Source organism: Haliotis rufescens, unplaced genomic scaffold, assembly GCF_023055435.1.
Source record: "Haliotis rufescens isolate VD_foot unplaced genomic scaffold, xgHalRufe1.0.p SCAF_12, whole genome shotgun sequence".
Classification (NCBI taxonomy): Eukaryota; Metazoa; Mollusca; class Gastropoda; order Lepetellida; family Haliotidae; genus Haliotis; species Haliotis rufescens.
In genome coordinates, this window is record NW_025963802.1 from 36,678,181 (window position 1) to 36,704,540 (window position 26,360).

The following is a 26,360-nucleotide window of genomic DNA, read 5'->3' on the forward strand; positions in this document are numbered from 1 at the left end:
TTCCAGTTTCATATATTTGTGTAAAGTCAAACATGTAACATTAAAAAGATTAATCAAATATATTTCTATAAAATTAAGATGTCGTGATATATATTTGTCTTCGTTCTGAGTTGCATCTGTCCGAACATTAATTATTGACGCCTTCATCTCACATAGTCATAGGTGCGGTACTTGGTGGAAGGCAATCTATTGATGAGGATGCTGACACCACCAGCTCATCGCTGTTCCGCTCTCAAGGCTCAGTGTCAATGCGACAGTCGTCTCACATTTCTATTTGCTGTGAATGTAGGGGCTATATTTACTGAGGGTTAAACTGCCTTCTACAAACCGAATGTATTTGCATTGCTGACTGGTAGGTTACGAGTGAGTGAGGGAGTATAGCCGAAATATATAGCAAAAGTCCATCCATATCTCGCGGGGGACGACACCAGAAATAGGTTTATAGCATTATTCCAATGTGTTTGTTGAGGAGGTTATGTTAATAAGAATATGATTTATGATCATTCAAAATGTATTTGACAATTTCATTTTTAATAGGTTTATTAACGTACTACAGTAAATCATGTCTAAGTACATAAATGGAACTACTTCAATGTTGGATATGATTTGTTTCAATTTAAAAACAACGAATATTACATTTTATAGATATAATTGCAAGTAGGTTTAAGCACATATGTGTTAAGAATAAATCATCGTTAAAACGGAAACCCAAAGTTATCTTGCAATGTAAACCACCAGGCGAAAGAAAGTACAGTTTGAAAATTGGATGTGACCAAAAGTATCACAAACGCTTTCGAAACGTTACTAGGCTGAAAACAGTCGCGGGAACACTGGAAACTTCACGTCCAAAACTTGTTTGTTTCATTTTAGCCACCATCAAACATGGGTGTGTACTTTCTTAAGCCCGGCGGTTTCTGAAGCTGAAGATATTCAGATACCCAAGGGGTTTCCCATTCTATGTTACTGTTTCTTAAGTATCAACAGCGTAATCTACACGTGTTGATATAATCCACCTAATCCAGATCAATCTGACTACGATACACCTTAATCCCGCTAGCTGGGGAATCCGTGCCCAAAGTGTGTCCCAATAAAATACCGCGTTCCGCCAGTTAAAACAAATTGTCCTTAATTGTCATTCAGCTGACGACTAGAACGATCTTAACCATGTATTGTGCAAACACGGGTGCACGGTACATTTGATGTCCTACCTGGTGATTACGCCGAGATAATCCCTCTCACACTTCGTATAGGTCGCTAAATATCCACTGGACGCACAAGCGATAGTACTTTCACACCAAGCCCAAGATCACTATTATAATATTTTGTTTATCTTTGTTTCCGTTACCAAGTATATCCAATGTGAGATCAATTCGTTACTGAATCGATCAACGAGTGCTGCCTTTGTTATGTAAATATGTTGTTTTAGAAAGATATATAAACATTGGATAGGACAGATTCAGTATCATTCTCCGTCTAATACTTGACGAGTACACACCATCATACAACGATTTCTTAACATTACAGAATTCCCTCGAAGAAACCGATTCCACCATGTCAAGAAAACAGCTGAAGGTAAGAATAACAGATGTATTCCGTTGACTCAATTTAAAATTTTCATGGAGTATTACGTTTACATTTATCATGAGTGAGTGAGTTTGTTTTAACGCCGCCGTATTCCAGTTATATCACTGCGTGTCGGCTTCATGTAGGAGGAAAGTCCGAAATGATGCAGGTCTAAGACATTTACCACATTGGTGAAACCCACGAGCATGGTTTGGTACTGACAAACCAAGAAACATAATTATGGCGAACCAATTTCGAACTCACGACATCTTGTACGTCTATAGGACGAATTGCGGTGCCATAGACGACTGGGGCACCAATGTCACAGGGAATGTGACATGTGGCAGGGAAAAGAACAATTTGCATTACGCATTTATTCTGCTTCATTTCAGTTTTGCATGGAACCTTCCCTATTTGAGGATTTAACAACCTCTGGTGATGTGTGCATGAGTTCGCCGGATGTCTTCATACCAAAGAGCCTCGATTTCGACGAAGAAGATTCAAATGATAGCGGCTTTGAATCTATGAGCAGCGACAATGAGGTATGTTCATCTTGGTAAATCCTTCTTTCCTTGTTCGTTGTCACACCGATGCAGTTAGTTGGGTTTTACGCCGCTTTTAGCAATATCCAAGCAATATAACGGCGGGGGACAACAGATATCGGCCACTTTGTAGCTATGTGGTGAATCGAACACACCCTTCGGCGTGACGAGTGAACGCCTCGACCACAAGGCTGCACCATCGCCCCTCGACGATGCAGGAACTTGAGCAGGTTGTGACTGTTGGGAACTGACCTAATCCTGGCTTATAAGCTTGTATACATATATTGGAACTTATCTCTTATCAGGTATCTCCTCTGGCATTGGATCATAAGACAAGGAATGGTTTCCATGGCACCAGGAGATCGCTCTTCTCGGGCAAGAGATCACGTGAAGAGGACGCTGAAGGTCACGCTGTTTGGCAGGTCAAGAAACTTCGATCACCCAAAATTTCCGACAAAGCCCAAGCTGAAGTGACGTCCATTGTTATGAAGACAGCCGTCGATAAAATGCAAAACGATACAGGTCTTATTGGCGATGGCTCAAAGGTTAGTTGAAACAAATTCTTATCCAAATCAATTGAATAACGGTTAAATTAATCATTTTGGGGATTAATACCGACTAACAATAATCTCATTTCAAGTAAATAACAGTTCTCTTTTGCATTTCAGGTTCATAGTCTCCCAACTATACAAGGACGACACAAGGATCTCAGTTCTGTGGCTCCACAAACAGTTAGTAAACTTCTGGCAGGAGACTACGAAGACATCATTTCCAGCTACAGGATCATCGACTGTCGTTACCCGTATGAATATGAAGGGGGTCACATTGAGGTATGCTATTGTCTTCATCAGGGATGAGATAAATGCTACTATAGCTCGGGTGTATATGTGGACGTTCATATAATGATTCCTTATATATCAGCTTTTTTAATATTCCGAATTTATAGTTTGCCAATTTGTTTACTTACAGGGAGCGGAGAACCTTCACAACGAGGCTCTGATCACAGACTTAGTGACCAGTCTACAGGGGAGGGACTCCACTCAACGGAACATCCTGGTCTTCCACTGTGAATTTTCATCAGAGAGAGGCCCAAAGCTGTAAGCATTTGCCACATCACTTGAGGCAACTGATTCTAAACGACACTAAGCAAATTTAATAAATAAATATTGCTGTTACATTTATCCTGTATTAAAGTTGTCTATGAATAATAATTACAAGTACAACTTTCATTCATCGTGGTTTCCCATCATACAGATTGCGCCATCTGAGAAACCTTGACCGGAAGCTGAACAGTGACCGTTACCCTTTCCTCTTCTACCCGGAAGTGTACCTGTTAGATGGCGGATACAAGACCTTCTATGAACAACATGAGGTAGGTTAATGCACTTATTACATACTTTGATATTCAAATGTGAGCATGTTCTTATGTCAATATGTTAGTCTACTTTATTCAGGAGTATGTGTTGACAACAAAATGTATGTATTAGTCTATGCATTATTTCTAATTTGTCTTATAGGGTGCCCAACCTACATCAATTCAACAATATAGGCATACAATCGTACTGACATTGAAATATCTTTTCACTATTGATTTTTGTTGAACATTAATGTTTTATCAATCTACATATTCCAAATGTTTCTAACAGATTCCTTTCATCATTTTGTTAGTGTCAGTGCGAACCAAGATCCTACCTTCCCATGCTGCATCAAGATTACTCCAAACAACTACGTCAGTTCCGGGTTCAATCAAAGTCATGGACAGCAGGACAGAAACAGAGCATGCGCAGTCGGCGTTTCCAAATGGATGCGTCTCCACTCAAGTTATCTTTATGGTAAAAGATGAACTGCTCACGCAAAGAACTAAATGTTGTTCTTGTTCTTGTTGAACTATGTTGCAGACGTTGTTGAAGCTAGTGCCGATATGTTGCAATTGCGGAAGACTGATTATATATTGTGACCTGCTGTGTTAAGGTCATCAACTATTCTGTGATATTCTTTTGTTAATCCATTATTGTTTCATGTGAATAAATTCCACACATACAATTCTTTGTCATTATCTCTCCACTCTTGCTTGTCACCATTACAATCCTAGCCTCGTAATATTATTTTATCTGTATGGTTTTATAAATCGATAAGGCCGGGTGAAATGATCTCATGACTGTATCATGTAAATGTGTGTATGAATCACTATCAACTAGTGATGATACCAGGTGTTCGTGAAAAGGTTAACATATCTTGCAACACCTGTGACATACGTCATAAACACTTGCAAACATTAAAGGCAAGTCAACTGTCTACAATGGCACATTACGAAATTTGCTTTGGACTTAATAAAAACCGATCACATGTTCATAATAACTTTAAATCATGAAAGAAAGTTCGATTACCTTATAGTCATGTGGTTGATAATAGGCGAGGGAGTTAATATATAACGACACAGCAACAAACTTTCATCAAAATATTAGCAGAGGATCCATTAAATGTGAGTTCTCATCCCAGATGTGGTACATTGCATACACATTCACTGTTCCCTCAATGTTGTCCATTTGTTAACATATAACAGTGATTAGCTAAAATAAGGAAATCATGTTAATTGGCATATGTGCAATTAAATATTCGTATTTTGTATCTAATAGTAAGAATGAACAAGACACTTTTCATTAAAATTTACATTGTCGCATGTACCAGTTCCAACACCTTAAAAGTACAAAATGTAGATTATGAGAAATTTTATTGATGAAAAATTTACAGTAAAAACAATTGTAATTGAATGATAGTTAGCATTTTAGCCACTAACCACAAGCTTTACTTTAAATGGTAACACATTCTCCTGCCGGTTCGACTGTCACCACTCAATGAAGCACTGATGACTTCAGCGAATATCTGGGATCATCACTATTTGATAGTGATTCATAAACACATGCTCCTGATATAGTCGGATAAGTACAATTGACTCTGCTTTTGGCAGAGTTTTCTTATGAATATAGAAAGGATTTTGTTGCTTTTATTCATACAAATGAAACTAAGGTGAATGTACACATAGTCTTTTATTTTACTTTTATGGGGCCAGATAAAACTTTTGATGTGTCTGATTAAACATTCCCTATGTGCTACCTATTCCATGAAGATAGTTGAGTAATAATTAATGCATTGTGTTACAAGCATTCAGTGTGATCCATATGTTCACTGAACCTAACGCTATACATGAAGTTATATATCATTACACAATGGGAGATATGATACTGCTTACATCGACGAACAACACTCCTCATACACTCATAAATATAAACATCGGGAGGAACAATCATTAAGAAGATAAACATACTGTATTTGCAATGTAGAGCTGGATTAACTTTAATCGCGCTAAATTGAAATTGAAACCGAACGCGAAGCCATGACTTTATGAAATGCGAAGCCTCTGGTGTTCATCTGAGTGAAGCGACATTGGTCGAGTCCAATGTTTTGAATGGGTTGTCAGTCTGACTCACGGAATCACAGACAACTGCTTTTACACAAAATATGGCGCTGTTTATGCTCAAGCTGTTCTCTGCAGCGTAATACTTCACTCGGGCATTAAATTTAATGGCAGGCATTGACAGCATGTAGCACAGCAACTTCGTACGCTAATATGATGTGGGCACTCCTAAAGAAAACTAAGCAAGCCTTGCAAAGGTTTCCTTCTTCACCGCACATCACTATTATTTCCTCACCGTGAGGCAAAAGATATGACGTCACAGTCTTATGTAGAAAAGCGTCAAAATCCAAGCTATCTGTCATCCCCAGAACTTGAAATACATTCTCTTGGTAGGTTTCTATCGTGTATTCTGCACAAAAAGTATTGCCACACATCCTTTGAATATTGCAGTATCCGCAACTTTGCATTTTGTAACCTATAGTTATTTAGTAGTTAGTACACATAATTATTTACATATGCCTACTGACAATGACTAAACAAGAAGTATTAGCTTCCGTGTCAAATCGCCTGTTATTGCGATTAATTTCCAAATTCATGAGACAATAACGATTATCCCCCGAAATCGATTCCATTAGTCCTAAAAGGCAAAATAGTGGTGAAAAGTATCTGAATGGATCACCGAAAATCAGTGTTGACACTGGGTGCTCGCGAAAAAGGTAAACATATCATGTCCTACCTGTAGAATGACATTAAGTATGTCACTCTTTATTGTGAATAGTAATACGTTGCAGACATACATGTAGTGTTCTTCCTTAGTTTAAACAATGCTACTTGGACTGACACATCATAGATGTCAAATAAGGTGAACTGTATAAAATTAAACTTTTTTCGATTTCTTTGGAAAATGCATTAATATGAGACAAATTACTATCACCGTCTAGCTTTCCTATAAAAACAAAACAGGTCAACGATTAGATGTCCTGATCTTTGAAATATGCTTCCATGTATATTCATGTGATACCATGCAATTCCCTTTGTTGACTTGAACCATACGTACCCGTGTTTTCTCGGGTAAACAAGTTGATCTGCCCCTGCATGTGTTTGTGACGGTGCCATCGGTGAACCCTATCATCACTATTTGATAGTGATTCATAAACAGAGGATTACGAAAATGTCGGAATCGTACAATGGACTCTACTTTCAATAGAGATTACTTATCATTATGGAAAGGGTACATGATCATTATATTTCTATGCGAACGAGACGAAACCTATTATTCTGATATGTTTGACACAGGAATAGACATGATATAAACATACTTATTTCCATTAAGTGGAGGGATTGGCAACCAAGCAAAGTTTGCTAATCTGAATGCCTCTCCCAAACATGATACACATACAAATTACAATGTATTGAAAGTGACATAAGAGATAGCATACATTATATAATTGACAGCAAAGATAAGTATTGTTCTGTAAGTGTTTAATTACTGGATTATCTTTCGTAACTACAGCTACGTTATTATTTACATCCAGCACAACAACATCGCAGTATCATATAGCAAAGCCAACATCTCAGACAAAATCTCTAAATTGGCAAGAAGATCGAATAAAACTGTGCACTGATTTCAAAATTTCAAGATTTGTTACAGTCGTTAAATGTAAATTACCATTTAGAATTGAATTTAAATCGTAGCCTTTTACGAAATAATACATATCTTGCCTTAATGTACTGTTTAAGGGACACGTAAGGAAGAAATGAAGTGCATCTTCCGTATGATAGCCACAACAACATCTCGCGCTGTCGGAAATAAATCTGGCAAATTTGTCGGAGTTAAGATCACTGCAGCCAAGCCTGAGACGGGAGTGTATAACCTGACAGAATATTGATCCATAATTTACATCAAAGTATACACCATTGTTATAATATAGACATGGTATGGAACATGCAACAGAAACGAGAAAGTACAATTTCCACATGTCAAAACAGCATTAAATATTATCACACAAACAAAAGTTCAACCCACCTCAATAGCATCCACATTAACTGTAAAATTGAACATTATCAACACTTTTTATTATACAATATCACAAATATCTCTATATTATTATTTTATGTACTTTGTCCTTCGAATGGCTCAAGTTTAATTGGGTCGGTGGGGTTCAATGTGTGAAGCTTATTTCTGGTGTCACCCGCCGTGATATTGCTGGCATATTGCTAAAAGCGGCGTAAAACCATACTCACTCACTCCAGTTTTATTTAATGTGAACGTGATGTGTACTTAGGTTCTTCACGCCGAACTACCGAGTTCACTCACTCACCCATTATTTACCTCAACATGTAGTTCAAAGGCAAAACAAATATTTTGTAGTTATATAAATCACGCCATCCTTCGAGTAAACGCAAAAAAAACTGTTAGATAAACATAAGTTTCTATAATAACGTGATACTTCAATTTGTTCAGAAAACCGAGATAAAGCTTTACAAGAAATTCCATATATCTGCGTATAACAATGGCAATTCTTTATGACTCTTTCAAGGTTATAATCACATGAAACCAATATGAAATACAAAACAATTATTGTTTCACAGAATTTGAGTGAACATCCATCCAACCATTCAGTCGTTTTCTACAAGGGTGGGTCTAATCGAGCTAATCCAGATCATCCTAACAACCGCTTGATAAATCTGCTTACTTTACACCTTAACCCAGCCAGTGGGGAATCCACGCAGAAAGTGTGCCCGTATTAAATATCTTGTTCCCAAAGTAAATACAAATTGTCCTTAATTGTCATCCAACTGACGACCAAAACTATTTGAATTCTGTGTTATCAACACATGGGCTACCGGTACGTCTCATGTCCAACCCGGTGATTAAACCCGGATAATCCCCCTCACACCCTTGTATGGGTGGTTCCATATCTACGGGGGACGCAAGCGATCGTACATTCACACCAAGCCCGACTTAGTATTATGTTAGTGTTTAACTATGTTTTCATTAGCCATTATGAATAAAGTACGGTTAAGTGGATAATGAACCGATTAACGAGTGTTTTCTTTGTTATGTTACTATGTTGTTTTAGTACAGGTATATAAACACGAGAATGCACAGATATTGAATCATTCGACTTCAAACTGTTAAACTGTCCAACTTACATTTCTTACTATTATTGAAACAATTTGAAAATACTTGTGTCATAATGTCACGAAGGCAGATGACGGTAAGTAATAACATGCTTCTTATTTTCATAATCAGTAAAATTTTTATAAGGATGAAGAATATATATATTTATATATTATATTTTTGTCTTGTCTTTTCAGTTTTCCAGTGACCTGTCAAATAACCTTGAATGCCCGACTTCACCGGAAGACTCCATCAAACAGAGTCTGGTTTTCGAAGATGAAACCTCTCGAGATAGTGGCTTTGAATCTCTTGGCAGTGACAGCGAGGTTTGTTACATTTCATTTAACACCATGGGCAGTTCTTATTTGCAGAAATACATAGGTATATCAATATACTATCCTGTAAATGCTTGAAACAAAATTAAAAAATATTTGCCAGAAATATCCAATAAATATTATAAATAAATAGCTATATTCATAAAAAAATGTCTAATCCAAATAAAACATGTGATGATATGTTTCTTTATCAGGTGTCGCCACTACCTTTGGATCATAGGAGGACTGGTTTCCATGGAACGAGGAAATCCCTTTTCGGAGAAAAGAGACGACGTGATGATGATGGTGCTGAAGATCATATTCTAGCTCGGCAGATGAAGAAACTTAAAACAACCAATGGTATCCACAAAGCCCAAACAGAAGTCACGTCAGAGGTTATGAAGACAGCCGTTGACAAAATGGAACAAGGGACTGATCTCATCGGTGATGGCTCACAGGTTAGTTGGAGGCTGATGGCTTCTTATTTATCAATCGAATAAAAAATGCATGCTGATTTTGAAGATGACGAGGTAACTGGAAAACAACTTCACATTTAAATCAATATCGAAATTATTTCTTTTCCAGAATCATGGTCTTCCAACTATTCAAGGAAGACACAAGGATCTCAAGTCCTTGGCTCCACACACAGTCAGTCAGCTTCTGGCAGGACAGTACGATGACGTCATATCCAGCTTCAGGATCATCGACTGTCGTTACCCATATGAATATGAAGGTGGTCATATTGAGGTATGCTACTGTCTTTAAACTCCCTCAAAACAATTCAATCATGACCATGTAATATTGTTCATGGGCTATGTTTATACCATATTAACAACATATTGATTGTATCTTTCTTAATATCTCGTGACCGCCTCCGTGGTCTAGTGGTAGAGCATCCACCCGGAGAGCGGAAGCTCAGGGGTTCGATCCCCGGGCGTCATACCAAAAGACGTTAAAAGATGGTACTTGTTGTTATCCTGTCTGGCGCTCGGACTAAAACAAGGACTGGTCGGCACGGAGTCAGTACACTGTGTCTGAGTGGGGTATTCATGTTAATCTGCGGCAAGGTATCTCAGTGAGCTAGCACTATAAATCGGCATCAGCCGGACAAGTACAAGCAGCCACACACACACACACACGTGCATGCACGTCACAAGTGCAATAATCTTGGACGTGACGTTAAACCCAATTTCACCTCACCTCACCTTCATATCTCTAAAAATCTAAGTTTACAGTTTACTTCAGGGTGCCTAGCATGCAGTAACAGTCTGAGTTTACATTTTACTTATTATTTACTTCAGAGTGCCGAGAACCTTCACAACGAGGCTCTGATCACAGACTTGGTGACCAGTCTACAAGGGAGGGACTCCACTCAACGGAACATCCTGGTCTTCCACTGTGAATTTTCATCAGAGAGAGGCCCGAAACTGTAAGTATTTTTGTTACATCACTTACTTGAGGCACTTAACGATACTTACATAACGATAAAGATGCTTAGTTTCAATGAAAACTAAAACGAACATGTATATCTCAGCCTCTCGTTTTAATACGGCTTCTCTTTTACAGATTGCGCTGCCTCAGAAACCTTGACCGGAAGCTGAACAGTGACCGTTACCCTTTCCTCTTCTACCCGGAAGTATACCTGTTAGATGGCGGATACAAGGCCTTTTATGAACAACATCGGGTAAGTTGATTGACACTTGATGCGGATTTAATAACTGAATACGAATATATATGCGTGACACATGTTTTGCTGATTACGTTATCTTTATAACTACTCTCAGTGTAATACAAGAACGTGTAGTGTCTATGATCTTACCAACCTACATCAATACAACAATTGATGAATACATTCTTGTTGACATTGATATCGTTTTGAAAATTTGAGAAATATTTCTTTGTCACTATTTATCATTTTTGTTGAAAAGTGGATAATGTTCTATCTCAACATTATGAAATCTGTCTAACAGTGTATCGTCATCATTTTTCCAGTGTCAGTGTGAACCAAAAAGCTATCTTCCCATGCTGCATCAGGATTACTCCAAACAACTACGTCACTTCCGGGTAAAGTCCAAGTCATGGACAGCAGGAGAGAAACAGAACATGCGCAGTCGACGTCTTCAAATTGATGTGTCACCACTCAAGTTATCTCTATAGCAATGTGGAAAATATTCTTACGTGTACTATTTTTCCTGACTGTTGGTGCTGTTGAAGTTGTTAACATATATTACTGATGCTGTTGATGTTAGTGTCTGCTTGTTATGGCAATCCATGACATTCATTTTTGACCTGCCGTGTTAAGGTCAACAAGCCCCACTGTGATACCAAATATTGTTTCATGTCAATAAATATCAAACTTTTAGTTCATTGAATGTCCTCATTTCTTTCCACTCTTTGGGTGCACGGGTGACCCGGACGGCCTAGGTGCTGCAATTTGATGTGCATAGTTGCGTCCTTTAGACGTGCAAGAATTCAATAATCGTGGGTTTGATCTCAGCTTAGCACTGGTTATATTTCTAGCTTTATCAGCACCATGTCGTGCACGTGTTAAACGTCTAAGTCCTTGAAATACTGTAAACTAAACACACTCACTCTTGACACTAGTTTAACCATCGCTTTAACCACTAGGCTACCCTATTGGATAAGGGGCAGTCGAGTAGCCTTGTGGTTAAAGCGTTCGCTCGTCACGCCGAAGACCCGTTTCCGATTCCCGACATGGGTACAATGTGTGAAGCCCATTTCAGGTGTCCACTGCCCGACATTCCTGGAATATTGCTAAAAGCGGCGTAAAACCATACTCATTCACTCATATTGGACAAGGAGGTGTACAGAAGTTGGGATCGATTCAAGCAAAGGTACAACGTGTGAATTCATTTCTGACGCCCCCATCTTCTACATGTGGAGTAAATTTCTAAATTTGATGCATCAGTGACAAAACTTATGTCCGATTCAACTCCCTATTTTGACATGCACCATATGTTCCCGCTTTTTTCTTCAGGTGTGCAATTGACTTGCCCTCGCGTGTGTTACGGGTGCCACCGGTAGAGCAGGATACTCTCATCTTTTCGCTAACACCTCGTATCATCGCTGTTTGATAGTGGTTCATGCTCATGATATAGTCGGAATCGTGCTATGAACTCTGCTTTGAGGGACAGATCATATTATATTTTCGGAGGTGTGTGTGGGGGCGGGTGGTGGGGGTGGTGGGGGGTGGGGGGAGGGGGGGTGGGTCTTGAGGCGCAATGAATATTTTTCAGCTGCAGCTGCAAAACCAGAAGAAAAAAATTAATTACAACTATGAGCCCATTACAAAGTACTTTCAAAAAATATCTTGCAACAAAGTATTTTTTTGTGTTCGGCAATTTTGGGGGGTTTCAACACTCTGAAGCATAATTATCTTTTGAACGATATTTCTGCGACAATTTATTTTTTGTCGTTAATCAAATCCCAACCACTTGTCTTTTTTTATTTGTTAAATTGTATATTGTTATTGATAATCTATTCATAATCTTTATGTAAAGATTCCCCTTCCCTTGCTAAAATGTGCTTACTTCGTACTTTAACCCAGCTACCTTGAGTCTCAAGTAGAGAATTTCTCGGTAATATATTTCTGTTCTTTCAGTGAATACAAATCTTCTTAATTGACATTGTCAGCTGGCGATGTACACCCTGCTAAATACCCTGTAGTGCTGGTAAGTTTATGTCTTAACGAGGTGATTAACACAGGATAATCTCTCACACCTTGGTATATATAGCTAATATCCACTGGACGCACAAGCGATCGTTCTTTCACAGAAGAAGAAGAAGAAAATTATTTTATTTTCGTGTCACACACTGTACAGCAGTGACAATAAAAATACATAAATAGTGTGTACAGTGTCCGGCCATTATGGCCTACGAGACACGCAGGACGTCACATACATATAAGTAAAAATGAGAAATATCACAGCACATACATATACATAAAAATGAGTTATCACCAGTTATCACAGTACATACATATACATAAAAATGAGTTATCACCGGTTATCGCCAGTTATCAGAACATTCTGATACTAAGATACATGGAACTAGGCTGGTAGAGACGAAAGACACAGTTGTCTTCGCTCATACATGTGGTGAAGAAGCGCGGCTAGGGGTCTGACCACCTTATTGTTCCGCATAAAGAACCAAGCCCACATAGTTGGCGGATCACTTTAATGTTTATCTTAGCCAGTAGAAAAGAATAAACAACCAACTGGGCAATGAATTGATCAACGAGTGTTGTCTTTGTGAAACGTGCAAGGAACCATTGAATGTGAGCTTTAATCCCAGATACGGTAGATTCCATATATATTCACTAACAGTGTTTCAGTTTATTCGTTTGTTGACATATTTCAAGGATTAGCTAAAATATAAAATAAAATCATTCACTGACATGGGTCTATTGGCGTATGTACTATACAATATTTGGCTGTAACAAATGTTATATTTGGGATAACATTTTCTTGGTAAAGAACATATTCTCTTACTTTTGGGATTGAGTCCCGTTCGGGATTCGAACCCACACTGTCAGAGTGTCGGACAAAACACTTTCCATGTTCATAAGACGTATCGCCTAAAAGCAGAGTCTCTTGTACGATTCCGAATATATGAGCATGTGTTTATGAATGACTATCAAATAGTGATGCTACAAGATGTTCTCGAAAAGGTGAGAGTATCCTTGTCTCACCAGTGGCAGCCATTACATACTGAATCCTAAATTTACAAAATCGAAGTCAACGTCCGGGAATAACCACCCGTTGTAATCACTGGCGTTGACATGTAGATTCATATAATAAGGAGGGACAGGAGTGTTTTGAGTATCTTCATATTTCATACCAACTGGCAGGCTTTCAATGCGTATGGTGTTACTCTGGCAGTTTGGGCTATAAACAGGTCGGGGTGCCAAGAATTCTAATATTGTATTCTCAGTGGAATCGAACCTGAGCTCTCAGTGCGTCGAGTTAAAGTTCCATTGTGCTACTCAATCTTCCAATCATGTCAAGTATATATGAAGTCCTATCAAGGTGTTCAGTATAACGATGGCGAGAAGTAAACCCCATGATAAACTGTAACCTTGGATCATAGGCGTGAATTTTCAACTCGCGTCCATTGGAGTTTACTTTTAATGTCTCAGGTCCAATTTCTATACACTCTTATTGTTCAGTGGGATAGCCTTGTGGTCAACGCGCTGGTTAGACAGGTGTGGAGAGTAAGTTTGGTTTTACAGTATTTCAAGGTCTTATACTTTTTGCCACGTGCATGCCATAGTGCTAAAAGCATAATCAGGGCGTCGAGGAGTTAAAACCCACGATCATTGATTTCTTGATCGTCTAAAGAACGCAGCTTTAAACATCAAATTGCGATGCCTTCCCAAAATGTGAAAAAATGAGGACATTCAATGAACTATAAGTTTGATATTTATTAACAATAATCGGTATCACAGTGGGGCTTGTTGACCTTAACACGGCAGGTCAAAATGAATCTCACGGACAGCAATAACAAGCAGACACTAACATCAACAGCATCAGTAATATATGTTAAAAAATTCAACAGCACCAACTGTCATGTAAAATAGTTCACGTTACATTATGTTCCACAGTTCTATAGAGATAACTTGAGAGGGGATACATCTATTTGAAGACGTCGACTGCGCATGTTCTGTTTCTCTCCTGCTGTCCATGACTTGGACTTTACCCGGAAGTGACGTAGTTGTTTGGAGTAATCCTGATGCAGCATGGGAAGATAGCTTTTTGGTTCACACTGACACTGGAAAAATGATGATTTCATAATGTTGAAATAGAACATTATCCACTTTCAACAAAAATGATAAATAGTGAAAAAGAAATATTTCTCAAATTTTCAAAACGATATCAATGTCAACAAGAATGTATTCATCAATTGTTGTATTGATGTAGGTTGGTAAGATCATAGACAATACACGTTCTTGTATTACACTGAGAGTAGTTATAAAGATAACGTAATCAGCAAAACATGTGTCACGCATATATACTCGTATTCAGTTATTAAATCCGCATCAAGTGTCAATCAACTTACCCGATGTTGTTCATAAAAGGCCTTGTATCCGCCATCTAACAGGTAGACTTCCGGGTAGAAGAGGAAAGGGTAACGGTCACTGTTCAGCTTCCGGTCAAGGTTTCTGAGGCAGCGCAATCTGTATCAGAGAAGCCGTTTTAAAACGAGAGGCCTTAGATTTTCATGGTCTTTTTACTTTCCATTTAAACTAAGCATCGTTGTCGTAATGTAAGAATCGTTAAATGCCTCAAGTAAGTGATGTGACAAAAATACTTACAGTTTCGGGCCTCTCTCTGATGAAAATTCACAGTGGAAGACCAGGATGTTTCGTTGAGTGGAGTCCCTCCCTTGTAGGCTGGTCATCAAGTCTGTGATCAGAGCCTCGTTGTGAAGGTTCTCGGCACTCTGAAGTAAATAATCAGTAAAATGTAAACTTAGACTGTTACTGCATGCTAGGCACCCTGAAGTAAACTGTAAACTTAGATTTTTAGAGATATGAAGGTGAGGTGAGGTGAAATTGGGTTTAACGTCACGTCCCAGATTATTGCACTTGTGACGTGCATGCACGTGTGTGTGTGTGTGTGTGTGTGTGTGTGTGTGTGTGTGTGTGTGTGTGTGTGTGTGTGTGTGTGTGTGTGTGTGTGTGGCTGCTTGTACTTGTCCGGCTGATGCCGATTTATAGTGCTAGCTCACTGAGATACCTTGCTGCAGATTAACATGAATACCCCACTCAGACACAGTGTACTGACTCCGTGCCGACCAGTCCTTGTTTTAGTCAGAGCGTTAGACAGGATAACAACAAGTACCATCTTTTAACGTCTTTTGGTATGACGCCCGGGGATCGAACCCCTGACCTTCCGCTCTCCGGGTGGATGCTCTACCACTAGACCACAGAGGCGGTCACGAGATATTAAGAAAGATACAATCAATATGTTGTTAATATGGTATAAACATAGCCCATGAACAATATTACATGGTCATGATTGAATTGTTTTGAGGGAGTTTAAAGACAGTAGCATACCTCAATATGACCACCTTCATATTCATATGGGTAACGACAGTCGATGATCCTGAAGCTGGATATGACGTCATCGTACTGTCCTGCCAGAAGCTGACTGACTGTGTGTGGAGCCACGGACTTGAGATCCTTGTGTCTTCCTTGAATAGTTGGAAGACCATGATTCTGGAAAAGAAATAATTTCGATATTGATTTAAATGTGAAGTTGTTTTCCAGTTACCTCGTCATCTTCAAAATCAGCATGCATTTTTTATTCGATTGATAAATAAGAAGCCATCAGCCTCCAACTAACCTGTGAGCCATCACCGATGAGATCAGTCCCTTGTTCCATTTTGTCAACGGCTGTCTTCACAACCTGTGAAGTGACTTCTGTTTGGGCTTTGTGGATACCATTGGTTGTTTTAAGTTTCTTCATCTGCCGAGATAGAATATGATATTCATCGTCATCGTCATCACGTCGTCTCTTCTGTCCGAAAAGAGATTTCCTCGTTCCATGTAAACCAGTTCTCCTATGATCCAAAGGTAGTGGCGACACCTGATAAAGAAACATAGCATCAGTTGTTTTATTTTGATTAGAATAATGTTTAAGAATATACATATGTCTGTCAAATATTCATTTTGCTTGCTTCAATCATTTACAGTATAGTATTTATATACCTAGTATTTCTGCAAATAAAAACTGCCCATAGTGTTAAATGAAATGTAACAAACCTCGATGTCACTGCCAAGAGATTCAAAGCCACTGTCTAGAGAGTTGTCATCATCGAAAACAAGGCTCTTCTTGATGAAAACTTCCGGTGAAGTCGGACACTCAAGGTTATTTGACGGGTCACTGGAAAACTGAAAAGAAATATTTTTCATATGATTGCTTTCATCCTTAATTTGTTTCTTATTATGATTAAATGAACATAAGAAGTCGGTCTTATGGTTGTGAAACACGTCAAAATGTTACAATACATAAATACTTACCGAGAGTTGCCTTCTTGACATTATGTCACAAGTATAATAATAGTAAGAAATGTAAGTTGGACAGTTGAACAGTTTGAAGGCGAATGACAAAATGTCTGTGCACTCTCCTGTTTAATATATACCTGTGCAAAAAGAACACATTAGCATAACAAAGAAAACATTTGTTAATCGGTTCATTATTCATTTAACCGTACTTTATTCATAATGGCTAATGAAAACATAGTTAAACGCTAACACAGTAAGAAAGTGCGCTTGGTGTGAATGTACGATCGCTTGTGTCCCCCGTAGATATGGAGCCGCCCATACGAGGGTGTGAGGGGGATTATCCCGGGGTAATCACAAGGTAGGACATCAAATGTGCCGGTGGTCCATGTATTGATAACGCAGAATTCAAGTAGGTTTTGTCGTCAGTTGAATGACAATTAGGGACAATTTGTATTTACTTTGGGAACAAGATATTTAATACGGGCAGTTTTTACGTGGATTCCCCACTGGCTGGGTTAAGGTGTAAAGTAAGCAGGTTTATCAAGAGTATGTTAGGACGATCTGGATTACCTGGATTAGAATCATGCTTGAAACTGAAATTAAGTAGCACAGTGAAGTGTTTTGTATTTCATATTGGTTTCATGTTCTATTTCAGCTTTAGAAGAGACAGTGTCGTTATAAACTGACATGTTTGTTGTGTTATGTCTTAATTTAGGTTTCCTACACCTGTTATCACATTGTTTCATTTGTGTTTATCAGTGTTTACTTACAAACTTGTATGGCAACTATGTGGCTTCCTTCCGAACTGAGAGAGAGACAGAGAGAGAGAGAGAGAGAGAGAGAGTGAGAGAGTGAGAGTGAGAGAGAGAGAGAGAGAGAGAGAGAGAGAGGTGGGAGGGAGAAAGACAGATACAATTACAATCATTTTAATGTGATTTTATTGAGAAGTTCAGGCATCGTTCAACTGCAGTGCTTGCAGATACCTGTTTTATTTGTATCTCAACTCTTGTGTTACATTTAGAAACACAACATACATCGCATTCACATCAGAAGAACAGGAACCATACAAAGGAAAACGTTCATAAATATACAATATTAATTATGATAGGAGTGTGTTGCATAGAGAAATTTCCAATATACATGTAGTTGAATATAAAAGTGTTGATGATATATAATAGTTTATAAGCATCATGCACGTGGGTCCTATTGAGATGGTTGAACGTGCGTCCTTGAAATAGTATTTAAAAGCTGTTTTGAAAGACGGTAATTGTATATTCTTGCGTCTGTGGCATGTTTCACGCCATGTCTATGTCTATTTCGGAAACAAAAATACATGAAGAATATGTTCGTAAGAAAAATGATGTTACAACATGTCCTAAAGGGTCAGGGAGTATAGTTCTAATACTACTGTTATCCTATTGCAGCCATATCAAAATCGTCCTAAACATTCACAAAGGTCCTCACAATTCTAGTATTACATTTAGATACAAAGCATACATCGCATTCACATTTGAAGAACTGGAGTTACTCAAAGGAACACAGGCTTAAACCTAATACTTCATACACTATATAACTTTAAGCAGATATTGTTTACGCTTATGGAAATGGTTTTGACACTTTTTTATTTATTAAACTGTGTATGGATATTGACAATCTATTCTGGTGCATCTTCTTTATTCTAATATTTAGAACCTTCTACTTCGCACCTTAACCCCTCCCTTGGGCTTCATGCAGAAAGTGTATATGTATACAGTAAAATATCTTTCTTAAGTGACATTAAGCTAACGATCTAAACCCTGCATTATCCTATATTATATCGGTACATTTGATGGCTAACTTGGATGATTACCAGACCTTAATCCCTCACACCTTGTTATATGTAGCTAATATCCACTGGACGCACAAGCGATAGTACTTTCACACAAAGCCCACATTGTTGTCGGGTCGCTTAATGTGTTAATGTTTATCTTCGTTTTCATTTGACAGTAGAAAACAATGTACGCTCAATTGGGCAATGAGCTTATACAACAAAAATGACATCATTCACCTACTATCTATTTGGTCCATTACAAAACCTATTTGAAGAATCTATTCAATAACGTGAAGAAGTCAGCTTTCCCTTTACGGACATCATATCTAAAGTATAGGTTTGTTTATCAGTTGTTATCAATAATATATGTCTTTGTCTGATCAAGAATAATGTTCACAGTATTACCGAAAAGCATAAACATAAATCTTATAATATGAAAAAATACTTACATTTTTCAATTCAGTTTTCCATGGGGGAAAAGTCGGGGAAACTGTCTTTGAGACTTTTTGCAGTGATAGCGAGAATTGAAAAGTTTCATATTATAACAAATGAATGAATGTGTGTGCGTGCGTGCGTGCGTGCGTGCGTGCGTGCGTGCGTGCGTGCGTGCCTGCGTGCCTGCGTGCGTGCGTGCGTGCGTGCGTGCCAGCGTTGCTGCTAGTACTAGTCCGGACTGATGCCGATTTATAGCACTAGCACACTGAGGTACCATGCCGCATGAATACCCAAGTCAGACACAGTATACCGACCAGTCCTTGATTTAGTCCCTCAATGCCGAGCGCCAGACAGGGTAACACCAGGTACCATCTTTTAACGTCTTTTGGTATGACGTGGCCGGGGATCGAACCACTGACCTTCCTTCCGCTATCCGGGCGGACCCTCTACCCCTAGACCACGGAGGCGGTCGAATGAATGAATGAATGAATGAATGAATGAATGAATGAATGAATGAATGAATGAATGAATGAATGAATGAATGAATGAATGAATGAATGAATGAATGAATGAATGAATGAATGAATGAATGAATGAATGGTGATATTGACACTTACGTGTTGAGGTATGAGTTATGACAATTTACAGGCTGTTTGTTGCTTTGTTACCATGTTGTGATGCATAAGTGTTATATATGATGATTCCATGTGAATGTTCTCATGTCTAATAATAGAAACAATTTCTGAAACAAATTATATTTGTAACTTCTTCTAAAACAGTGCCATCGATGATCACAACCTAAGAGCCTAAGTAATGAGGATCGGTAGTGACAGCGTGTGACCTGACCAAGTAGGAGTCGTAGAACCCCGACGTGCCCCTGACACTGCCGTATTCTAGCTACCTGACTGTGTGATGAAACACCATTCCCTCACTCACTCATTGATACTGTGAAAAATGACTGACTGACAACTTCCTTGTATTACAGATACAAGAGTGAAAAATACATTGATGATATTACAGTGATATTTACGGGTTCCGGGTATCTTAGATATCTTTTATTTCTAAATAAATAAATTTGCTTTTTTCGGAAAATAATTACAACATTTCAAACAATGTAGGGGTCACGTGGTTGCAAATTCATTTCTTACCCAAGTCTCCATTGAACCAATTTATGTTCACTCACAATTATCAAGCTACAGATTAATTTTACATACAGTTGCAGGATACGGAATGAGCGATGCTTAAAAAAGACATAATTAAATATAACTAATTCTTTCAATTTTCAGTGACAAATCAGTTTTATCAATATGCTCAACGGTTAATGTGAAAGCTTGGATATTTACATATAAAGTAAAGGTATGATAGTAGAATGTATGTGATACGATTTCGGTATCCAGTTTGTGTATCTTACTAAATATTTGACATTTCGATTATTATTTATACAAATCTGGTCATCACGCACTCATATATTATGACAGTCATCAAACGGTAAAGTGTTTCAGTGCCATTGACAAAATGTAAGAACATCATTTTGAGAAGTTTACCTCGCATAATTATTATAACAACAAACGCTTCTCATTTTCGACCACATCCCTCCAAACTTAAAACTTGCAAGATCGTGCAGGGTTTGGAACGGTGACAAACCATGAATACAAAAACGTATTTATTAAGAGCATGTCTTTAAGACGTTCCTCAACAAACCATCTCGTATGTCACTTCACAGACAATAATGTAAAGATTGTTGTTGTTGCTGCTGTTGTTGTTGTTGTGCACCTGATTATTACTTTACATAGAATTTCTCATAATAGAATGTTTAATTTTCTTTTTATGAATAATTTAAAGGGTCAGATTGTGCTGGGTTTGGAACTGTGACAAACCATGAATACAAAAACGTATTGATTAAAAGCAGGTCTTTAAGACGTTCCTCAACAAACCATCAAACCATATTTGGAAATGTCCTCCACATATCTTCCATAATACTGTTTGAAAGCTTTTCTAAGGCTTTGAATGTTGAATATCAGATCATGGACATACTTGAAGCCTATGTTAAACTACTTGGCCAGATTCCCTTGTTTTGACTTTACCAATCCGAGCTGATAATTTCTTATTCATATGCATAAAAAAACATAATAACAAGAAGGGGATGACAGTTGGTGCCCATTGAGATGCCTTCTTCTTGCCTTAATGTTGTATCTCCAATTTTTACATAGATATTATCAATGTAGAAGTCAAGCATTTCACGAATTGTCTTCTCAGTAAACTTCGGACGGCATTTGCTTTCATTTTTGACAAACTACCCCGAACCTTAAGAAATAGAGATACAACTGTAAACATGGAAAAAGATTCAAGGAATGAATTTTTCGTTAAGTTTGTGATGTGGGATAGTTGTGTTGTTGAAAACTCAATTGTTTTGACAGAATTGAACTTTGTTTTTTTCTGAGATTAGAAACATTCAAGTAAATACGTCGAGTATTTGTTAATCCACATGGTATTAATTCCTAAAATACTTTCTGCACAAATAAAGAAAGCCCTTCCTTGATTATATTAAGGATTCCGGTTAAACTTCGAGAGATATATTCGGTGGTAGAGTTTCTGGATCCAATCATGTATTTCGCTCCGTACAGGTATGTATGGAACATTTATAAAGAAATAAAGGAGAATGAACAAATTGTAAGTCAGTATTTATTTTTATTGTACGAATGTTGTATCACAGAGTGGGTGGTAAAACAGATCAACATATGTGTAAAGTATTCAGTTATTGCCTCAACATTCAGGCACCAAAACAACAATAACAATAGCCTTAAATAAGTCCCTCAAAACCGATGGTCCGGTAGTATCTGAAATCTGATTCATCATTTCATCTTCAGATTACCAAAGAGGCATCTTGAGCGGAGACGTGTCTATTATGAGACTTCGACTGCGCATGTTCTGTTTCTCTCCTGCTGTCCACGACTTGGACTTCACCCGGAAGTGACGTAGTTGTTTGGAGTAATCCTGGTGTAGCATGGGAACATAGCTTCTTGGTTGACACTGAGTCTGAAATAGAGTTGTAAAGACACATTATTACATAACATTTTACAAAAAAGTAGTACAGTACAAATAACTCTGCTTTATTAAAATATATACGAAAAACGTTTACATGTACACTAAATATAGACATATTTATCTTTCCCGAAAAGGGACTCCCGTCAGTTTCAAACGTTTCTCAGCCTACCTGATGTTGTTCATAGAAGGCCTTGTATCCGCCATCTAACAGGTATACTTCCGGGTAGAAGAGGAAAGGGTAACGGTCACTGTTCATCTTCCGGTCAAGGTTTCTAAGATGGCGCAATCTGTATCAGAAGATACATCACTGAATGAAACGTTGCATAAGAAAATGATAATTACTTTCGATGTCATTAGTATTTTACATCGTGCAATAAACGTATAAACCGGTTCACATATATTTGAAGTTGTTTATATCAACCACTTTTATGAAATACTTACAGTTTCGGGCCTCTCTCTGATGAAAATTCACAGTGGAAGACCAGGATGTTCCGTTGAATGGAGTCCCTCGCCCGTAGATTGGTCACTAAATCTGTGATCAGAGCCTCGTTGTGAAGGTTCTGGGCACCCTGAAGTTGAAAAATAGCAGTATTTAGATTACAGACCTTAAGAATGTTGGTCTCTGCCATTGTAGATTTGTTTATAATGTGTAAGATCGCCACACCAATATTAAAAAAGGAGTTGAATATATTTGTGATATTTGGGACATTTTACCTCAATATGTCCGCCTTCATATTCATAGGGGTAACGACAGTCGATGATTTGGTAACCGGAAATGACGTCATCATATTTTCCAGCAAGAAGTTGACTGACTGTGTGTGGAGACACAGATTTGAGATCCTTGTGTCTGCCTCGTATGGTTGGGAGACTATGAATCTAAAACATAAGGAAAACTTCATAATAACTTGAATAATAAATTAATGCTATTTATATGTCTATGTGATAGAAATGTTAACAAAATGATGAATGTCCTTATTATTGCAATTAATTAGGCAATTCAGAACCGCTTAATAATCGACATGAGAATGGAATAATAAACCTTCTACAAACCTGTGAACCATCACCGATCAGGTCAACCTCATTTTGCATTTTGTCCACAGCTGTTTTCATAACTTCTGACGTTAATTCTACTTGGGTTTCATGGACAACGTAGGCGGATTTGTGTTTCTTCATCTGCTGAGCTTGAACGTGTTCGTCATTTTCATCATCATAATCACGTGGTCTCTTTCCCGTGAAAAGCGACTTCCTTGTGCCATGAAAACTAGTTTTCATGTGAGCCAAAGATTGGGGAGACACCTGAAGAAAAAAACATATATTGCCTTTAATTTTCTAAATAACTGTCTTTCCTTTCTTTGTTTATATCTTTCTATCTGTCGTATAGATTTTAAAAAAAGCGCGATATATTATTCAACACACCTCGTCGTCACTGCAGAGAGAGTCAAAGCCGCTATCTCGTGAGTCTTCATCATCGAAAACTAGGCTTTGGGGTTTGAAAACCTCCAGTAAACTCTGACGTTGCTTTCTAGACATTGTCGTGAACAAATAATTTCAACAGGGATAGGAAAATGTATCTAGTATCTTGTGTTTGCTATTTAGACAGCTGTCAAGCGAATGGTGCTATGTCTGTCCTCTCTCATATCTATATACCTTTACTAAAACAACATATTTACATAACAAAGACAACACTCGTTGATCGATTCTTTACCCAATTGATCGTACATTGTTTATATTGGTTAATGGAAGCAGTATAAACATTCACACATTAAAGGAGATCGGTTAAGTATTGTAGGCTTGGTGTGAATGTGCGTTCGCTTGTGTCCACCGCAGATACGTAGATACCTGTACGGTGAGAAGGGATTATCCTGGGACAATTATAATCATCCAGGAAGAACTTCAAATTAGCGGTAGACAATGTTTGGATAACGTCGGACGCAGGTCGTGCTGGTCGTCAGTTGAATGACAATTAAGGCCAGTTTAATTTGTTGTAACTTCGCGAACGCGATATTAATGCCGGAGCACTTTCTATGTGGATTCCCATCTAGCTAGGTTAATGTGTTAAATAAGAAAGCTTTGTCAGAGGACAGTTAGGATGATCTGGATTAGATGGATTATGTGCTTGTTGAAAGCGCATTAATCGTTATATGGTCATTAACATAAACAAGGTAATTCTAGTTATTTACTGGATTGTAAAATATTGTGTGTAACCAGATACTCCGAAAGAGGTAGTCATGCCCTGCTCTACCGGTTTCACCAGTAATAGGAGATGGAGATATTGTCTTTGTTTTAGTGTAGAGTTATGTTGACGGTATACGTACTAAGATGATTATCAATCGAACACGCATTGTGATGTTTCAAATGTCTGTTTTAGAGGTGCATTCGGTTGAAAAAATGCTGTCACAACGTAAAGGTGAGCGATCTCCATCGAAAACGCAGAATCATGATAACTATTCTACTTTTAAAAACTTAAATGTTAAGTCTAATGTTACCAGGGTTCTGATCTAATTTAAGGAATCGTCGATCACATTCTATTTATAGTGGAATTTGTACCCAAACAACGTTGTCGTCATGCAAGTGGCTAATGGATACTTCTTGAGAAATAACGTCAAGGGAGGTTTAGGTCTCAAGCACATCACTATAATCACGTGACAATATTCTACTTTTGCAATGGGCTGCAAAGGAAAAGGCCAAATTTAAAACTAAATAATCTCTCAATGTCGGTTGTCATGGTATTTTGTGTCCAGATTATACTGCCATCTATAGTTTAGTTTTCATTTAAACTGAGCATCGTTATCGTAATGTAAGAATTGTTAAGTGCTTCAAGTAAGTGATGTGACAAATACACTTACAGTTTCGGGCCTCTCTCTGATGAAAATTCACAGTGGAAGACCATGATGTTCCGTTGAGTGGAGTCCCTCCTCTGTAGACTGGTCGCTAAGTCTGTGATCAGAGTCTCGTTGTGAAGGTTCTCGGCACCCTGAAGTAAATAATAAGTAAAATGTAGACTTAGACTGTTACTGTATCTTAGGCAACCTGAAGTAAAATGTAAACTTAGATTTTAAGAGATATTAAGAAAGATACAATCAATATGTTGTTAATATGGTATAAACATAGCCTATGAACAATATTACATGGCCATGATTGAATTGTTTTGAAGGAGTTTAAAGACAGTAGCATACCTCAATATGACCACCTTCATATGCATATGGGTAACGACAGTCGATGATCCTGAAGCTGGAAATGACGTCATCGTACTGTCTTGCCAGAAGCTGACTAACTGTGTGTGGAGCCACGGTTTCTGGAAAAGAAATAATTTCGATATTGATTTAAATGTATAGTTGTTTTCCAGTTACCTCGTCATCTTCAAAATCAGCGTGCAATTTACTTATTTGATTGATGATAAGAAGCCATCAGCCTCCAACAAACCTTGGAGCCATCACCGATGACATCAGTCCCTTGTTCCATTTTGTCGACGGCTGTCTTCATAACCTCTGACGTGACTTCTGTTTGGGCTTTGTGGACACCATTGGTTGTTTTAAATTTCTTCACCTACCGAGCTAGAATATGATCTTCAGCACCATCGTCATCACGTCGTCTCTTTTCTCCGAAAAGGGATTTCCTTGTTCCATGGAAACCAGTCCTCCTGTGATCCAAAGGTAGTGGCGACACCTGATAAAGAAACATATCCCACCAAATGTTTTATTTGGATTAGACTTTTTTTATGAATATAGATATTTCTGGCAAATATTATATTTTGTTTCAAGCATTTACAGGATAGTATATTGATATACCTAAGTATTTCTGCAAATAAAAACTGCCCATAGTGTTAAATGAAATGTAACAAACCTCGCTATCACTGCCAAGAGATTCAAAGCCACTATCTCGAGAGTTGTCTTCATCGAAAACTAGGCTCTGCTTGATAAAGATTTCGGGTGAAGTCGGACACTCAAGGTTATTTGACAGGTCACTGGAAAACTGAAAAGAACTATTTTTCATATGATTGTTTTCATCCTTTAATTGTTTCTTATTATGATTAAATGAACATAAGAAGTCGGTCTTTTGGTTGTGAAACAAGTCAAAATGTTA

At 38.0% G+C, this 26,360-nt stretch overlaps 4 protein-coding genes across 4 annotated transcripts; 2 read left to right on the forward strand and 2 right to left on the reverse strand.

The window, feature by feature from the left end:
• Nucleotides 1-1,551: 1,551 nt before the first annotated feature.
• LOC124136534 (M-phase inducer phosphatase-like) lies at nucleotides 1,552-3,941 on the forward strand. Its single transcript, XM_046502452.2, has 7 exons — nucleotides 1,552-1,572; nucleotides 1,956-2,105; nucleotides 2,411-2,650; nucleotides 2,774-2,935; nucleotides 3,075-3,202; nucleotides 3,360-3,477; nucleotides 3,774-3,941. Exons 1-7 carry the CDS (start codon nucleotides 1,552-1,554, stop codon nucleotides 3,939-3,941), a joined length of 987 nt encoding a protein of 328 aa, XP_046358408.2.
• Nucleotides 3,942-8,720: 4,779 nt separating this feature from the next.
• LOC124136533 (M-phase inducer phosphatase-like) lies at nucleotides 8,721-11,159 on the forward strand. Its single transcript, XM_048393749.1, has 7 exons — nucleotides 8,721-8,741; nucleotides 8,842-8,970; nucleotides 9,174-9,416; nucleotides 9,544-9,705; nucleotides 10,260-10,387; nucleotides 10,525-10,642; nucleotides 10,951-11,159. The coding sequence occupies exons 1-7, from the start codon at nucleotides 8,721-8,723 to the stop codon at nucleotides 11,113-11,115; spliced, it is 966 nt and encodes a 321-aa protein (XP_048249706.1). The 3' UTR covers nucleotides 11,116-11,159.
• Nucleotides 11,160-14,583: 3,424 nt separating this feature from the next.
• LOC124136532 (M-phase inducer phosphatase-like) lies at nucleotides 14,584-17,023 on the reverse strand. The gene is made up of 7 exons (XM_046502450.2): nucleotides 17,003-17,023; nucleotides 16,745-16,873; nucleotides 16,326-16,568; nucleotides 16,037-16,198; nucleotides 15,293-15,420; nucleotides 15,037-15,154; nucleotides 14,584-14,748 (listed from the first exon to the last, which is right to left on the reverse strand). Exons 1-7 carry the CDS (start codon nucleotides 17,021-17,023, stop codon nucleotides 14,584-14,586), a joined length of 966 nt encoding a protein of 321 aa, XP_046358406.2.
• A 5,077-nt stretch (nucleotides 17,024-22,100) lies between these two features.
• LOC124136531 (M-phase inducer phosphatase-like) lies at nucleotides 22,101-23,387 on the reverse strand. Its single transcript, XM_046502448.2, has 5 exons — nucleotides 23,328-23,387; nucleotides 22,992-23,153; nucleotides 22,719-22,846; nucleotides 22,447-22,564; nucleotides 22,101-22,268 (listed from the first exon to the last, which is right to left on the reverse strand). Exons 1-5 carry the CDS (start codon nucleotides 23,385-23,387, stop codon nucleotides 22,101-22,103), a joined length of 636 nt encoding a protein of 211 aa, XP_046358404.2.
• Nucleotides 23,388-26,360: the final 2,973 nt, after the last annotated feature.

Bases quoted from the DNA above. Each gene is read 5' to 3' on its own strand.
- LOC124136534 (XM_046502452.2), top strand. From the start codon at position 1,552: ATGTCAAGAAAACAGCTGAAG. The intron at 2,106-2,410 runs GTATGTTCATCT...ATCTCTTATCAG, and splicing joins CTATGAGCAGCGACAATGAG to GTATCTCCTCTGGCATTGGA. The intron at 2,651-2,773 runs GTTAGTTGAAAC...TTTGCATTTCAG, and splicing joins TTATTGGCGATGGCTCAAAG to GTTCATAGTCTCCCAACTAT.
- LOC124136533 (XM_048393749.1), top strand. From the start codon at position 8,721: ATGTCACGAAGGCAGATGACG. The intron at 9,706-10,259 runs GTATGCTACTGT...TATTTACTTCAG, and splicing joins ATGAAGGTGGTCATATTGAG to AGTGCCGAGAACCTTCACAA. The intron at 10,388-10,524 runs GTAAGTATTTTT...TCTCTTTTACAG, and splicing joins TCAGAGAGAGGCCCGAAACT to ATTGCGCTGCCTCAGAAACC.
- LOC124136532 (XM_046502450.2), bottom strand. From the start codon at position 17,023: ATGTCAAGAAGGCAACTCTCG. The intron at 16,874-17,002 runs GTAAGTATTTAT...ATTTCTTTTCAG, and splicing joins TGTCAAGAAGGCAACTCTCG to TTTTCCAGTGACCCGTCAAA. The intron at 15,421-16,036 runs GTATGCTACTGT...TATTTACTTCAG, and splicing joins ATGAAGGTGGTCATATTGAG to AGTGCCGAGAACCTTCACAA.
- LOC124136531 (XM_046502448.2), bottom strand. From the start codon at position 23,387: ATGAAAACAGCTGTGGACAAAATGCAAAATGAGGTTGACCTGATCGGT. The intron at 22,847-22,991 runs GTAAAATGTCCC...TTTCAACTTCAG, and splicing joins ATGAAGGCGGACATATTGAG to GGTGCCCAGAACCTTCACAA. The intron at 22,269-22,446 runs GTAGGCTGAGAA...ACTCTATTTCAG, and splicing joins CCTTCTATGAACAACATCAG to ACTCAGTGTCAACCAAGAAG.